The sequence below is a fragment of the Tupaia chinensis genome, unplaced genomic scaffold, assembly GCF_000334495.1.
Source record: "Tupaia chinensis unplaced genomic scaffold, TupChi_1.0 Scaffold000148_1, whole genome shotgun sequence".
Classification (NCBI taxonomy): Eukaryota; Metazoa; Chordata; class Mammalia; order Scandentia; family Tupaiidae; genus Tupaia; species Tupaia belangeri.
In genome coordinates, this window is record NW_006159618.1 from 278,669 (window position 1) to 295,176 (window position 16,508).

General features: G+C 34.9%; 1 protein-coding gene across 1 annotated transcript in view; it reads left to right on the forward strand.

Moving 5' to 3' along the window:
* TMTC2 (transmembrane O-mannosyltransferase targeting cadherins 2) overlaps positions 1-16,508 on the forward strand; it is a 339,285-nt gene that overhangs the window by 195,614 nt on the left and 127,163 nt on the right. The window contains exon 8 of the mRNA XM_006145516.2: positions 2,181-2,302. Coding sequence (XP_006145578.1) covers positions 2,181-2,302 — 122 coding nt within the window. The remainder of the gene's footprint in view (positions 1-2,180; positions 2,303-16,508) is intronic.

A 16,508-nucleotide genomic window follows, 5' to 3' on the forward strand; every position in this document is an offset into this window, starting at 1 on the left:
AATTAATATTTCATTTAAAAATAGATTTTAATAATGATAGATTTCTGACTAGGAAGAAAAGTAGTATACTTTCTGAAATTATTTTTAGATATTTACAACTGAAATACAATAAAGATTTGGATCTCAAAAGAATTCTGAAATTGGAGTTCTTTCACATTATTTTTCTGTACAGAAGATTTTCTCTTACTATTCTACAAATTAGTTTAATTTTTTAAAGTGAAAAGTGGAAACCATAAAATACAATGGTTATACAACCTTCAAAAATGAAACTATTGGCACTTGAAGAACCAAAGTAGAATTTCAGTAGAATTTGAGTCCAAATGCAACCTGTCATAGAGCCCCACCTCCCATCTATGTTTATAGTTCATTTTAAAGATAAATATTTGAATACAATTTAAGTACTTTAAAATTTTCAGTACTATAAGGAATGTGGCTTCTTTTCCATTTAATAACAGAATCATATTTATTATTGCTATAATGTTAAGTGGTTTGCATAGTCTAAGAAAAACAACTGTTTGCTTCATTGGGAAATATTTGTTAAATCAACATGACAAGCAAAATCTATCTGATAGGGTGTCAGTTTCTATAGAAACATTAAGTAGAAATAATTAAATATAGAAATATGGAAATTAAAAAAAAACATTCTTAATCTATCCTTGTTAGACTTAGTGAGTATATGCGTATTCAATATGCTTTGATATTTGTTCTTTGCTTCAGTATTACTTGTATCTTGCCCTAACATGTCATTTAACCTAACCAACAACTTAAATGTAGACATGGTTAAACTTAGGAAAAAACAAAACAAAACCTTTTCCAGCTATCACTTTTGTGATCAGATAAGTTAAGGGACTGTTCTGAGAAACTAGAGATACTCAGATACGTGTGAGTAGATACATCCATTTTTGTGCATGTTACATATTATTTGTCAATATTTTTTACTAACCAGCTGAATAAAGTTCATTCCAAAGGTCAGGAGACTTAACCCAATTTGAATTATTAAACATATTAGTTTTGACAATACTGTGCAAGTACAAGGAGAAAATAATCAAAAGAGAGCAAGTTTTTTGAAACAAAGAAGTAAAACTAACATGGATAATGGATAATAACATTAGGTAAAGCCTCTGATTAGGCCTCTAAATGGAAAAAGCTATCAGGATTATGATTAGTTAAGCTTTAACCTCTATTTGGAAAATAGTACAAGTTATTAGTCTGGTCTCAGAAACTGAGTAGTGACTACATCTGCAGTGTTTATTAAGACTGCAGTATTTAACTGAAATACATAAATCATGTTAAAACACATTTTTGCATTAGTTGAAGTTGAACATTCTTCCCCGCTTATAATAACATATGGAAAAGAATGATAATAAACAGGCAACTGATAGGTATACTTTTGGCTTTATTTCCATTTTTTTTCTCCTGCTGAGCTGTTGGTGAAATGCTGCTTGGTAGCTAATATTTGTAGAACTTGAAAGAAATGACTAGTGGTTGAAAAGTCCCAGACTAGCTTTGTATGTGGTGGTGGTGGGCATCTTCGGTATTTGTCATGTACTCATTGACTTCTTCAAATGACACTGCAAAATTTATATCATAACTAACTTACAAAATGCAAACAATTACTGAAAATTAAAATCCAACACACTGTTTAATCCAAAATGTTTTTAGCTCTTTTAGTTAATCTTACTCTCTCAACAAGATTGTCCTTGGAGGACAGTCTTAACACTATCTTTGTGTAGCCTCTGCATGAGGCTCTTCATTTAGTAGTTATTCTATACATTCTTGAATTTCTAAAAGGTCCAATAAATGTGAATAAAAATAACAGATGAAAAAATAACAGATGATATACAGAAGAAACTTATGTAAACATTTTTCTCAAAATAAGTAAGAGAAAATGGTCATAAAAGACATTTTTGGAAATCAGGTGTTCCTAGGCTAAAAATCAGTTTTACTTACTTGGCAATTTTTTTTACATTAGCGAATGCAGTCAATTTTCCAAACCGAATTTTTTTTCCCATCTATAAAATGGAAATCATGATAACTTATTTGGGGAACAAATGAGAAAGTGGATGAAAATACTCGTCACAGCATATGAAATTCCATAGAGTATAAACATGATGATAATAATGTTAAAAATGGGTTGCAAACCTGTCCCCTAAGTTTGATCTAAATGATCCTCTCTGCAGGTGAAGCTTATATGCGATTAAGCAAACTCCCCGAAGCAGAGCATTGGTATATGGAATCACTGAGATCCAAGACTGACCACATCCCTGCTCATCTCACCTATGGGAAATTGCTAGCACTGACAGTGAGTAACTCCTTGGAAATTTCTATTCTTCTTGCAGATTGGGATACCTGGAGTTTGGGGCATTGGTTCTGAGCTGATTAACTCTGGTTGTTAGGAATTGATGGTGGTACTGAATTAGAACCTTGTACAAAAAAATGGAGAAAATGTATTACATTGCTTGTGGGATTTGGACTAGGTAAAATGTGAGATGTCAAGATCCTTGATGAGATTAATGGAAAAATATGGAATGAGAATCACAATTATGTGATTATGTAATGAGCTTGTTCTAAAGCAATATTTGCATAAATATATTTTTTATTTCTTTTTCTTTTATTAAATTTAATCACAGTACATCTTTATGGCATGCAAAATTAATCTTCCTGGCATGAATATATTGTAGATTAAACCAAAAACAGTACCATACTTATCAACAACATATAATTTTCCAGTTTTATGTCTGTTAAATGTTTTGCCTGTTTTCCACCTTGATTCCCTCCCTCTTGTCCCCAACTGCCCACCCTCCTCCCAGTGTCCAGTACTCATGCCTTCATACCTTCCAATCTTTTAGTTTCTGTCCTGGAGTGCAAGCATTTCGTATATATTGAGTGCGGATATACAAGGCTTCTCTTTTTCAGTCTTGCTTACTTCACTTGGCAATAAACCTTCCATATTTATCCACTTTCTATCAAATAATCCCATCTGAAGGATTTTTTTATTTTATTTTTTTACAAACTAGTGTTATCAACCAATTGACTATAATTAGAAGTAAAACTGAGTCATTCCAGTACAATTCTCTATATGCTGGCATTCTTTCTCATTAAAATCATTCTACAAGAGAAGTGGTACGTCATTTGGCTACCCTCTCAGTGACTTGTAGTCTTGGGGACCACAGTTCCATGGGAATGACGTTAATACAATACATATTAAACTGCTGATATCCTTTCACTGTGATCTACAAAAGTGATAAGTTTATGTATTTAAAAGTAATATTAATGTTTTTATTTAATGAAATAATAAATGTTTACAATTTTAGGTAAATTTTCTGAACTCACACAGCTAATAAGTGGTAGAACTAGGTTTCAGTTCTGGTCTGAATGGAATATCAACATATTAGTTACATTGCTTGATCTTTCTCCAACATTAATGAAAAATAAGTAAATATTTGAAAAATAGTAAGTGGTCAGTAAGATGATTTCTAAGTAAATTCATGTAAAATTGTCTTAGAATTATTTCCAAATAATACATTTTTCTTTCCATAGAATATGGTAAACACTTAAAATTATAGTGTGTCCCTTCTAAGATACCACTAAAATTCTCTTAAATCATAGAGGGAAACTAGGTAACCAAAAAACATCACCACTATAAACAATCTTAATTTGCTGAATAAAATGTAAGTGATATGCTTTTAATGCTTAGCTGAGCTCAAAAATTCGTAGGAGAGTTTCCCAGGAACTAGTAACTGAATAGAAGAATGGTGAACAGTAGGCTGATTTTGCAACTTATTTGATATCATGTGCCCATTGTAGAAACCGGTTGGATGGGGCTTGTTTAGTTAGTTTATATTCTTTTTGGAGTAGTAGATGAAGCTTTAGGCTATTGGAAAGCCAGGAATTAAATAACTGAATAAAGCAGTGAAATCTATATTCTCAGTGAAAAAGTAAGTTTGCATACTGGTACAAGAAGGCAGCATGGAGCCAGCAGTGGTATGGGGGGGTTAAGTCACTGGACTCCCATATTGGCAGCTATGGTTCAAGTTCTGAAAATCACACTGGGTGCATGTGCATGTATGGCCAAAAATCCCAGAAGAATGGAGAAGGGATTACCATGTGGTCATACCCCACCCCCAGGCAGTGATTTCTCACTTTCCCTCTCACTGTCTCTCTCTGTTTCTCTTCAGTGGTGAGCACATGCACCCCTTGACAAAAACCTTAAAAAAAAAAAAAAAAGACAGCATGAATATTTGCCTGTCCCAGTTTAGGATCTGGATAGAGAATGAATGAAGTCGCCATTGGGGATTTGTCACCACTATCCTTTCTTTACCTAGACTTTGGGTTTGGATTTTTTATTTACCCACATGATCCAGAGATTCCCAGGTCCAGAAATTAAATAAAAATCAGTCCACTAAAATCTCTTCCTGAAGAAATTACTGAAGATGTCTTCCAAAAAACATAAGTGACAGAGTGAGATACAAAAAGAGTGGCTAGCAAAGAAATTAGCAGTCTTGTGGGTAGATTAGAATAAGCTTTCTATGCATAAAATATTTTGAAGAAATGACTCCAGAGAAGCAATCAGAATGGGAGAGGAGACTTCAGTGGATAAGATATTTAAGCTGATTTTTGGAAGGCAGCAAGTAACAGAACTATTACAACTAATTTGTCAGAGCATAGCAAATGATAATCTAAAGGAGCTTTGGAGGAGGGTAACAATGAAAAGAAATCTTACTCCAAAGTATCTTGCAGAAGCTTAAAACTTAAAGGCTGCTGGCATGGTAAAATAAGGGGTATCTTGGATAATCCACATTGCTAACAGAAATACTTACAACTGGGTGAATTTAAGAAAATAGGAATTTATTTTGACTCAGTTCTGGTTCTAGAAGGCCAAAGGTATCACACAATGGTCATAAGCAGGACGTGTAGCTGAATAAAGCACAGTCTGTACCCATGTATCTTTTCCTTTCTCTTGTTCTGGCTTCATTTCCCTTGGCATACAGACCCACCAGAACTCAATTATGGGCACCCTGGCCTAATGACTTTATTATACCAAAGGCTCCACCTTTGAATACTATAATCATATTAAGTTTTCACCCTCTTCATTGTGCTACAGGGTCTGAGCACATGAATTTTTGGGTACATAATCAAACTATAGCAAGGAGCATAAAATAGGGTAACCGGTTGCGACCTGTTAATGGAGCAGTCAGGCCTTTCCATGGTATACACACATGCCAGTGCTTAGACACCCACCTCCAAGGTAGGAGAAAGAGAACTCGCAGCTATTGTAGATGCAATGAAGAGATGTGTGAAAAGAAGGTTGATTGAAGGTCATTCAGTGAGGTGTTCAGGTATGTAATACCCCTTCTGTACCCTGTGTAGAATACAAGCAATGTACTGTTTATCACCAACATACCCTTCCCCCTCATAATTTGTCCCTAATAAATTAATTCACTTCTTATCTAGAAAATCTGAATCTATCTATCTATCTATCTATCTATCTATCTATCTATCTATCTATATGTACACACACACACACCTAAGTTTAGAAGTCCGCTATAAATCACTAGTTCCCAAACCAGATACATAAGAGCCAATCTATCCTTTCTAGGAAGCCTACCTATACCTTAGAAACTTAATTTAGCTTATGTTAACTCATTCTTAAATAAGCAACCAAAGATCATCAAACATATTAGAGAAGCTTCATATGTAAAAGATTGTAACTAAAACAACATGTTAGAAGAGGGAAGCCTCAAGAAACAGGAAGCAAAATCTTTAAATCAGTAATAATCCTTAGAAAGAAATGGTAGCATATAGCTGAAGCAGGAAGCCATGAATAAAAATGAATACTGAAAAGAATAAGAGCTTTTAGAAATTAAACATAAGGGGACCAGCAGATGGTGGAATGGTTATGTCACTGGACGCAAACTTAGTTGACTGCAGTCCGAATCTCGGACTCGGTGGCTTGAAACTCACTCTGAGCACATGTGCAAGTGTGCCAGAATCCCAGGAGGAAAATGGAGAAAATGGGCTTGTGGTATGACCATTCCCCCGGGGGACGGGGGTGGGGGGATCTCTCTGTCTCTCTGGTGAACACGTGTGTGCTATAGGAAGCATCTCTTTAAAAAAAAAAAGCAATTAAACATATGATAGCAAAACTTTTTCTCTGAAGGCTAAGAGAATAAAGGTGAAAATATTTTCCTTTATGCATACAAAAGATGAGAAAATTTTTAGAAAGAAGAAGAAATTATAAAAAAAAAAGTCAATGCGGAGTCCAACAGAACAGAGTTGGGAAAAGAAAACATAACTTACAATTGAAGATTACAGGTTGCTATTTCTGCCATTAACCACATGACAATATGTCTAGGTTAATCACTGAGGAAAAATAGTTTTGTCTTATGAAAACCTGTTCCAGTTTTTGTCCTGACAAGATGATAATTCACACAACTCTACGTAAAAATAGGATTAAAATACTTGCCCATCTATAATCTAACATGTTCTTGTAGAATTCCAATAGAAATATTTCAAATTAGTTTGATAAATGACTGCCTTGAAGAATATCTGTAAAAGTTTCAGAAGCAGAATTTAATCACCAAAGTAAGTTAGAAAATAAAAATTTTGAAACATTAAATACGTATAATTCTGAATATGCCTCGACCATGATACTCCATGTAGAAACCATGTGTCCTTTTTATTTTTCTTTATGATTTTCAAGGCTGAATATTTTAAGTTTCCTGGGCCAAAAGTGTGATTTTTAAAATTGCTTCATTCTTTTTAAAAGACTTTTTTTTAAATAAGATTTTAAGGTTTTAATTTATTAAAACATATGGAAGAGAGTCTTATATATTATAATCCAAATTTTTAATTCTCCCCCACATCAAGATCTTTATGGTTTCTGACTTGCTGATTAGATGAAATAGAAACCCTATTATGAAATGGCTTAATCTTGTAGTGCCAAAACCCCACAACCATCCTTTACAGTTTCTTTTGAGGTTATGATATTTGGCAAATTTCTGATACCACTGGGTTGACTTTGTCTAATTTTGGATTTCTTGGCCTGGTAATATACCATTGACTTAAGATAGAATTGGCAAGGTTGAAAATACCGCACATTTTGACTTCCCAATATATTATAAAATGAATTGGCAATTAGTCTCAAGAGAAGATGAATAGGTCTAGAATGGTGTCTTTACCCCTTCATGATAATTAACGAAAGGCAAAATACATAAATGGGAATGCAACTGTACTAGACTTAGACTGTACAGTAGGGTTTCATACAAGAATTATATATTAATAAGACAAATTAGAAAAAAATGATTATTATTACTTTTACATGGCAACTAAAATAAGCCACTTAGTATATATTTTACTTATGTCTTTTTTTTTTAAGAATTTATACAATATATATTATATTCAGAAAAGTTCAAAGAGATTTAAGATTTCCCCACAATGCTTTGGCACATTCTATAGATGAAATCCTTTTTTATTCCTCTGCCAAAATGTCCTTTTCCTCTCTCTGCCTGTTAAAATTATATTTCCTCTGTGAAGTCTTGCCTGACTCTCTCAAGCAGTAATTTTTTTTTTCCTTCTCTGTACTTCCTTAGCACTGGTCTCAGCATCTCTAAAATAGCATTTCCAAATCGAAGTACAGACATAAATCTGTGTCTGTCTTTTGACACTACACATGGACTGAAGAGTAAATCTTTACTCATCTTTTTATTTCTCTAGTACGTGGTGTTTCACTGCCTTGGTAATGATCCCTATGCCCCGGTATAGTTTTGAAGTTTTATTTTTGAAGTTTTTTATATTCTTTAAGGGCTCAGTATATGAGTTTTAAATATTTTTGTTTCCCTAGCCTGATATCTATTCCCTCATTAATCCCTTTATTTGGTCAGCATGTGTACTGAGACTTACTGCTTCATTCTAGGCCTTGCTTTAATCCTCAGTGATCCACGCTAACTAATTCCATGAGAGTGGCATGATTATAGAGCGAACACAGAGTGATCTTCAAAACCTTAGAAGGGGAGGTGAGCACAAGAAAGGGTACATGCGTCTCTTGAATGCTTGTGCTTGACATGTTACTTTATAGAAACTTAACACCAGTCTTTAGGGAATACTATCCCCATTGTATAATTGAAAAATTGAGCTTCAAAGATGGAGGGTACGTACCCACAAGACATTTAGCTGTTAATTACTAGAATTGAATACAACCTCAAGACTTTGTGAATTGTGTATCGTTAATTTTCACTATATAGTAAATAATTTTAAGTGTGAATTTTTTCCTCCTTGGTCCACCTGATTGACCCAATTAGATATTCTAAAAATAGGTCACTGTATCCCTTCTCTCCCTTTTGATATTTATTTTTAGATATTACCTATAATTACTTTATTTCAGGTGATTAAACACAGTTTAATTATGAGGCATGGTAGGCTATAAAATAGGACTTTAGTTTTAGGCCATTGGCTCCTTCAGGTCTTATATTATCCTTCTAATACAAATTACCCAGGGTACCTTGAGAAAAAATTCTGCATTGGAACACAGTAGCCTCCATGTTTGAATGTAGTTGAGGCCAGGTAACATTTCTTTATGATATATGGTAGTTTCATACCAATGTCATGTCCAATTAAAATACTAAACATGAGCTGAGTTTGAATTGCTCTGCTGAAAATTGTGATTTATTCCTTGTTTGAACTTTGTTACCTAGAGCTAATGCTATGAATTTAAAATTGGGCATACATTAAAAGAGAAAGGAAGGAATAACATTCCCATCATTATAGTATTTCAGATTATTTTTATAGTGACTTCTAAAGCTGTGCGGGTGCTCTAGTTGTGTACAATGCTTGCTCTGATTTTTTTTTTCCTTCCTTTCTGCACTGTTCAATTTATTTAAACCAAATGTTTTACAGTTTTGTGAGCCAGTAGAATTAATACTGACTTAAATTGTAGTAAAAGCTGCTTGGCTGTTAGCTTATTTTCCAGATTTAGGTTAGTAGGAGAAGGAAAGATATCGGACACTCTGACAGTAATTCTTGATACAGAAAACCTTTACTTTGGCTACTGTGTGGAAGCACCAAGCCAGACTTCTGTGTCTAGTCAAAGTTAATTGGGTACATAAAACTCCAGTTGTGAAAGTACTTGAGATTCGACAGAAAAGCCCCACACCCAAGGCTAACATGGTGTTGGTGTAGTTTATCAGAAAGAGCAATGCTGTGTGTTTCCATGGGATCTTTTATAATTAACATTATCTTTGAAAGCTGACAGTGCCCCACCCCATAACTGAGTATTCTCCCCATCAAAATCACTTTATGTTTGCATGGAGACCAACATCTGGGTTGCTTTGATTTGTTGTAATGACTGCACAGCTATATTTAGATTGGAGAGGAGAACAGAGGTTCCTGTCTCTCGTTGGCCAATTGTTATGAATATATCCAATTCAACATACAAAATTTAATCTATGAAAAGGTCTAATATCACATATATCACTACTCAAATATTCAATATAATAGAGAAAAAACTTTAATTGATACAATGTTCAGCTAAATGTTTATATGAAGTCATCTAAACAATGTTTAACATTCTAGAGCTAATATAATTATTTCATTATTTTTACTCTGAATCATTATGAATCTCATATTTTCTTTTTAAATTCTCCCCCTACACTACAAGATACACATTTTGTTATCTAGTATCAATCTTATAATTAGTCTACTTCCTGCCACTGGGTGTCAAAAGAATCCAAGTATCTCCAAAATATTTTAAGGGAGATTTCTGCTAGAGGACCCATTTGCTTACTGGAGAGACAGAGACAGAGAGAGACAGAAAGTGCAAAATCACCCCAGGGAGATGCCCACGCTGCAGTTGGGATTTAGGGCATGCATGTACATTCACACAGCCTGAGTTTTAAGTCACCAAGTCTGGGACTCGAACCACAGTCAGCTATGTGGTTGTAACATTTGATGTAACAGTATGCCATCTGCTGGTCCCATCTCCAAAATATTCTGACTTTTATTCTGTTTTTATCAATTAGTAGTCAATGGGACCAGCAGAGGGCATAATGGTTACATTGCTGGACTCCCATGTGGCTGACTGTGGTTTGATTTCCAGACCTGGCAGCTTGAAACTCATACTGGGCATGTATGCATGCATGCCCAATACCCCAAGAGGAGAATGGAAAAGAAGGGATTGTGGTATGGTCTTCCCCCCAAGGGGGTTATTTTTCACTTTCTGTCTCTCCAGCCACCATTCAAGCCCAGTAGCATTATATCTCACTCTAGAAAGTGATCATTAGAGGTATTTTCTTTTGCTAGATAGTCTAGAAACAATAATAACTTGCTCGGTCTTCCGCATTAAAAGCTATATGAAATAATTTTAGCTGTTTTTATATCTGCATATATGTAGCATTATGTTGGGAAGAAATCATAGGTTTATATTTACAGATAAATAAGATTATATTGCTTTTAAAGTATCATTTTGTCTGTTTCTGTGTTGGTCTTTAGTTGTCGTTTACTGTTGAAACACCTAGCCAGCTCAAGCCCTCATGATTCCCCAGTACTCAATGATACCTCATGTCATTGGAGGGATTGTAGGTGGGGTATGCCTCTAAAATATAGCTTCATTTTCATGCAGGATTATAAACAATAAAACTCAATTTTTTATTAAATGTCCACTGGGCACACATTTCTTGGGCCTGAACTTGCTCTTCTCTTTTTTTTTTTTGTTCTTTCTCTAGCTTTATTGAGGTATAATTGGCACATGAAATTGTATTGAATTACAATCATAAAATTACAACTTAAGGTATACAATGTGATGATTTGATATATGTATATGCTGCGAAATGGTCACTGTGATCAAGTCAGTTCTGGTCTGTAATAAAGAAAGGCCATCAGGCCATTGCCTTGGCCTCAGGAAGGTTTGTTGCATTTTATTTAGGAGAAATTTGTAATAACAGCCAGTTTACCATACTTGTAACTACTGGAAATGAATTTTGTTTCAGAAAGGAAAATTCTGTAGGTTCTTCAAGTGTATTTCCTTACTCTCTAATTTTTATTATTAACATGGATCCTCCACCATTTGGTAGACACTTTTTTTTTTTTCCATTTTATTGATCTTTAACTTGATAAATAAGCCCCACTGATACACTATGGTGCTTGAATCATGACTCCCAACTTGCTGTTCCTTCTACTGCATCATACTGATTCTCCTGTCAGGTAATAAAGAGTAAAGATACGTTAATGTTAACTAAACTTTTTTTTTTTTATTATTTTTAATTGCTATAGGGTACATGCACTTGCCAGAGAGACAGAAAGAGCGAAAGAAGGAAAGAAAGAATGCACCGCCCAGGAGGGTAGACATGCCACAGTTCCTTCTCTTACATCCTTCCCTCAGGATTTTGGGCATACACACATATGCCTTCAGCATATTTTTTAAGCTTCTGGGTCTGGGACTCAAATGCGTCATCAGCCATGTGGGATCCAGCAGCTTAAACTAACATATCACCGGCTGACCCAAACATTTTTTTTTTTCACTCTATGCTTTGTATTTTCCTAACTTGATAAATTTTTTCTAATAATGAATCAAGTAGAAGGAAATTTGAATATCTGTCCTTGCTGAGTCAACATCCTAGTTTAAGCCTATATTTACCTTTAGGAGAAGTTGTACAGACAACATACATTATTAAAAATAACTGTATTTTTTCCCAAGTAGTTGAGCTGACACATTTTTACAAAAGGACATTGCTTTTTTTTTTTTTCCATGTGTGGCATCTGGATATTTTGTTTGTGATTATGTGTGTGTTCATATATATATGGATATGTATGTATGCATACACCCATATATAAAAGACACCATAGCTCTTGTAAAATGTAAATTTTCAGTTTTGCTTAACTGTAAATAGGTTCACACAGCCCAGCCATGAATGTGTTCAGAAGCCCGTAGTATTTTTCCCCTTATGTTTACCTATACTGCATCTGAGGCCCATGAGCCTAAGCATCCTGAAGTATAAGGCCTGCAAAACTGTAGTGTGTGTGTGTGTGTGTGTGTGTGTGTGTGTGTGTGTGTGTTAAGCTTACACCTACCCAAACACAGTTAATACTGAGCTTACCCTCATTTTTTCCCCAATTCCTGACCTTTTAGGACTATCTGAATTTTTCATTTATTTATCTCCTTTGACCTAGATTCTTATCTGTCACCTTCCTACACTATTGAGAAGTAAATATCATGTGTAGAATGTCTTCCTTTTTTTAGAAGTATATTTATTTATTTCATGAGTGTTAAAGATAGACCAAGACAGAGAGAAAGCACTCCCAAGTTCGTACTCCATAACCCTCCCCCAGCCAGCCCCAGACCACATGCACACCCATGCCCTGAGTACTCAGAGAGGTCTCCACATATGAAGCTAGAACCTTCTCCTGTGGATCAGCCTCACAAAGCATTACATTTTACCACTGTACCACCATCTGGTTCCATAATATGGCTTCTTACCCTTACAGTAGGAAGCTACTGTCAGTCACAGTACCTCCAGAGACTAGCTCATACTCTTCATACAATGAAATAGGTATTTTTTTATATGCCATTTCTCTGCCGCCTCATACAGTCACATGAACTATATACCCACTTTATAGAGGAACCTGAGGCTCACAGATTAAATCTGGGTTTCCAGTGTCCAAAGCCTATATTGTAGTATCCTCCTCCTCCTCTTCACCCCCACCCTTGCATGCCATACTAGTTAAATTGCTTGCTGGCCTTTTGTCTACTTTATTATAATAAAACATGCATATGTAATGTCTTGTGTGCATAAATGCCTAATTTCAAAATGCATGAAAGTGTATTTTTATAACATTTTTTCAGTTTTAAAATTCCCTTCTAATATAGTTCTAGAGTGAGAAGACATTTTCTGTGCATATTTTTACATTAAAGGAGTTTTAATGTTGCTACTTACAAAAAGGATCGAGATATCTGCATATAAGAAGAAAATGGTAATAATGAAGGTTAAAACTAAGTTTTTCATTTAAATGTGTTATATTTACTTTTTTTCTTCAAGTTCGAAGGTTTGAAGGAAACATTGTGATATATTCCTTACTGAAAGGGTTGGGGATGGGGGCCTGGAAGGCTGGAATGAAGTGACTTTGACTTTTCCCCAGTAAACATTTAACTGGTAGGATATTGCCAAAGCATGTGAGCACTTACTTTCCTGGTAATTTATTCCTTCTCACAATGGAATGCATAATTCTTTTAAAAGGCTTGAAATTGCAGGACTTTCATTACTAAGACATAATTGAGGTTCTTTGTCAAAAGTGACAGAATGAGGTACATTCTTGAGCATATTCTGTAATTTAGCGTGCATGGTAATAACAATACTTTGTGGTGGAAGACAGCAGCATGTAGAAAGGATTCATGTAGAAACAGGACCCTTTGGTCAGTTTGATATTGACAATGTGGCATAGAGTCTAAGATAGGCACTGACCATTGTATAAGCTGTAATGCCGATGGAGAAATAGGTGGCATAGTTGTTTGATGTGATGGTCAGTCTGAGAAACTTATGTCCTGAAAAAATGATATTTGAAAACCTTAGCATCACTTTGTTCTATTCTTATGTTGGGGAGTTGAAATAGCAAGTGCTAGAAGACAAACATCCTTCTTGAGTACTTGAGTTAGAATTTTCTTCTTTTTTAGGAGAAAATTACTAGAAGCTTATGATCTTATAAGAGTTCATGCATATCTCAGAGATGACATCAGTGGAAGTATAGAATTAAGTTGAAATCTATAGCTCTGGCCTAAAATGCTTTATTGACTGTGTCTATTTTGCTCTTTAATACCTAAGGTGCACATTTGCCATAAGTCGTAATTATCTACTCCACTCCACTTCCAGTTATGTGGAGGAGGGGTCTTCCATCTTGCCCTGTCACTACTTTAACACTTCTCATGTTCTCTCTAGCTGTCTCTTGACATATGTGTATGCATCCATACACCCACGGAAGAAAACTCTGCCTATGCATGAGGCATATATTGAGTTTAACATGCTTTGTTTCTATTTTGTTTTTGTTTCTGGTAAGTACTAGGAAAGCTTACTTAACAGGTAATAGGTACATGGCAAAAATTGCTATTATGTAGGAAGAAAATGAAGACTTTCAAATGTGAAATTTAAGAGTGCCAGGAAGACTTTACTGCCATTATTTTTTGATAGTTTCTATTAAAGTAGTATTCCCAGAATGTAAAAAAAAAAAAAAAAAAAAAAAAAATTCCCTAAATATATTCCATGGAATAGTCACAGGTCTAGGTGTTACTTTTAAGAAAATTTGATAGTCATCAAGTTAGTGGAGAGGAATTTGCACACTGTATTTCCTTCTCTTTTTTTTAAAAAAAAACAAAAACACAAAAAAAATTCTATAGGGCATGTGCATTCACTAGACAGAGAGGGAAAGTGAGACAGCATTCCTCAGTGAGTATGGCCATGCCTCAATTCCTTTTCTTCCATTCTCTTCACAGAATTTTAGGCATCCACGCACACACCCCCAGTGTATTTTCAAGTTGCTGGGTCCAGATCTTGAACCACACAGTTGGCCACAGGGGATCCAAGTACTTTAACCATCATGCCACTAGCTGGCCCTATATTTACTTCTTAAACTATGTGTACATAGTATCCCATTAAAGGCTCTGAAAGTGTCACTGTATTTAACGTTCATTTAGTATAATTATCATGGAATAGTTTTTAAAGTTGAACCTCTTGTCATTCTGAGAAAAGAATGATCTAGTGAATGTATTATATACCTTGGAGAGTTTTATAATATTCCGAAGTGAAAAGGTCAGGACATAGAAAACAAAAAACTTTTAGAACTAAACATACTTAAAAGAGATCAGTTTTTACCGGCCAACTGGTAGACCATTGAGTTTGAACCAGAACCTCTGCTTTTGCGTACTCAGTACTTGATTATGCAAGTAAATTTATGAAAAAAAAAAAAGTATAGTTTGTTGCTTTTATCTATAATGAGTGACTAGAGATAGTAGAAGAGCTCTAGGAAATTGGGACTGAGGTGCTTTGAAGTTGACATTTTGATAGAAAAAAATTAGTTATTCACATTGAGACTACAGTTACCCTAAGAATAGCCATTTGTCTAAATGAGTCTAGCACAAAAGAAAGCTGAGCTATAGTTCGTATGTTATATGTGATTAAGGAAGTATTTGTAATCTTCAGAATACTAATATAATAAAACAACTCTGTTTTCATGCTCATTAAACATTATTTTAGGGATATTTTTGCTATAGGGCATGTGTGTGCTAGAGAGAGGGAGAGACATAAAGCAAGAAATCACCCCCCAGGGAGGCCACACCACAATCCCTTCTCTTCCATTCCCCTCTTGGGATCTTGGGCATGCATGCACATGCACCCAGTGTGAGGCTTAAGCCCTCAGATCGAGGACTCAAACTGTAGTCCACTACGTAGGAGTCTGGCCATGTAACCATTGAGCCATCTGCTGGTAACCATGCTCATTAAACTTTAACCATAGAATTGAAAGTGGAAATTTGTGACCAGATGCAAGTTATATTTCATTTTTATTTCCTGAAATAGATAAAGCATTTGGTGATTGCAGTATTTAATTTTTTTTCTGACATATCTGTAGCAAATGCTGTTACTTACACAGAACAATATATCAGAGGATACAGTTATAGCTTTGAGAGCTTTTCTTTAACTGGTATGCTCTATCCTCCACATTTAGCAGTTTGAGTCATTGTCTTTAATTTTATCTTATGAATTTATTTGTTTTGCACACTTTCTAACATGAAAAAAGATTATAATAGGCACCCATATATATTTTAACTCAACAGAAAGTTTAAAATTTTGTAGCAATTACATCATATTTTTAGTGCAATTGATTTTTAATAAACTGTTACAGAATGGGTTTACAAAATTAATACAGAATTAATGTGAAGTTAGTACAGAAAGCTCCCATATGCTCCACACTTAATTTCCTCTATTAATATTGTACACTTAGGTGATACATTTGCCACAATTAATGAGCCAATATTGATAAATTATTAACAAATGAAGTCCATACCTTATTCAGGTTTCTTCAGTGTCTCTCTAATGTTCTTTTGTTTTCTAGGATCCCATTTAGCATACCACATTACATTCTTGTCGCCTTAGTTCTTCTTGCTTGGACAGTTTCTCAGATTTGACTGACTTCATTTTAATAACCTTGACAATTTTTAGAAGTACTAATAATGTATTTTATAGAATATTTCTTGATTGATACTTGGCTAATGTTTTCTCATGAATACAGAGGGGTTATATGCTTTTGAAGAAAACAACACACAGGGACCAGCAGTTGGCACAATGGCTATGTCGCTGGACTCCCATGTACTCGTCCACGGTTCAAGCTCCTGACCCGGTGGCTTAAACTCATGCCAGGCATGTGTGCATACGTGCCCAAGATCATGAGAGGAGAATGGAGGAGGAGGGAATGTGGTGTGGCTATCTCCCCTGGGGGGTTGTTTCTAACTTTCTGTTTCTCTGTCTTTCTGG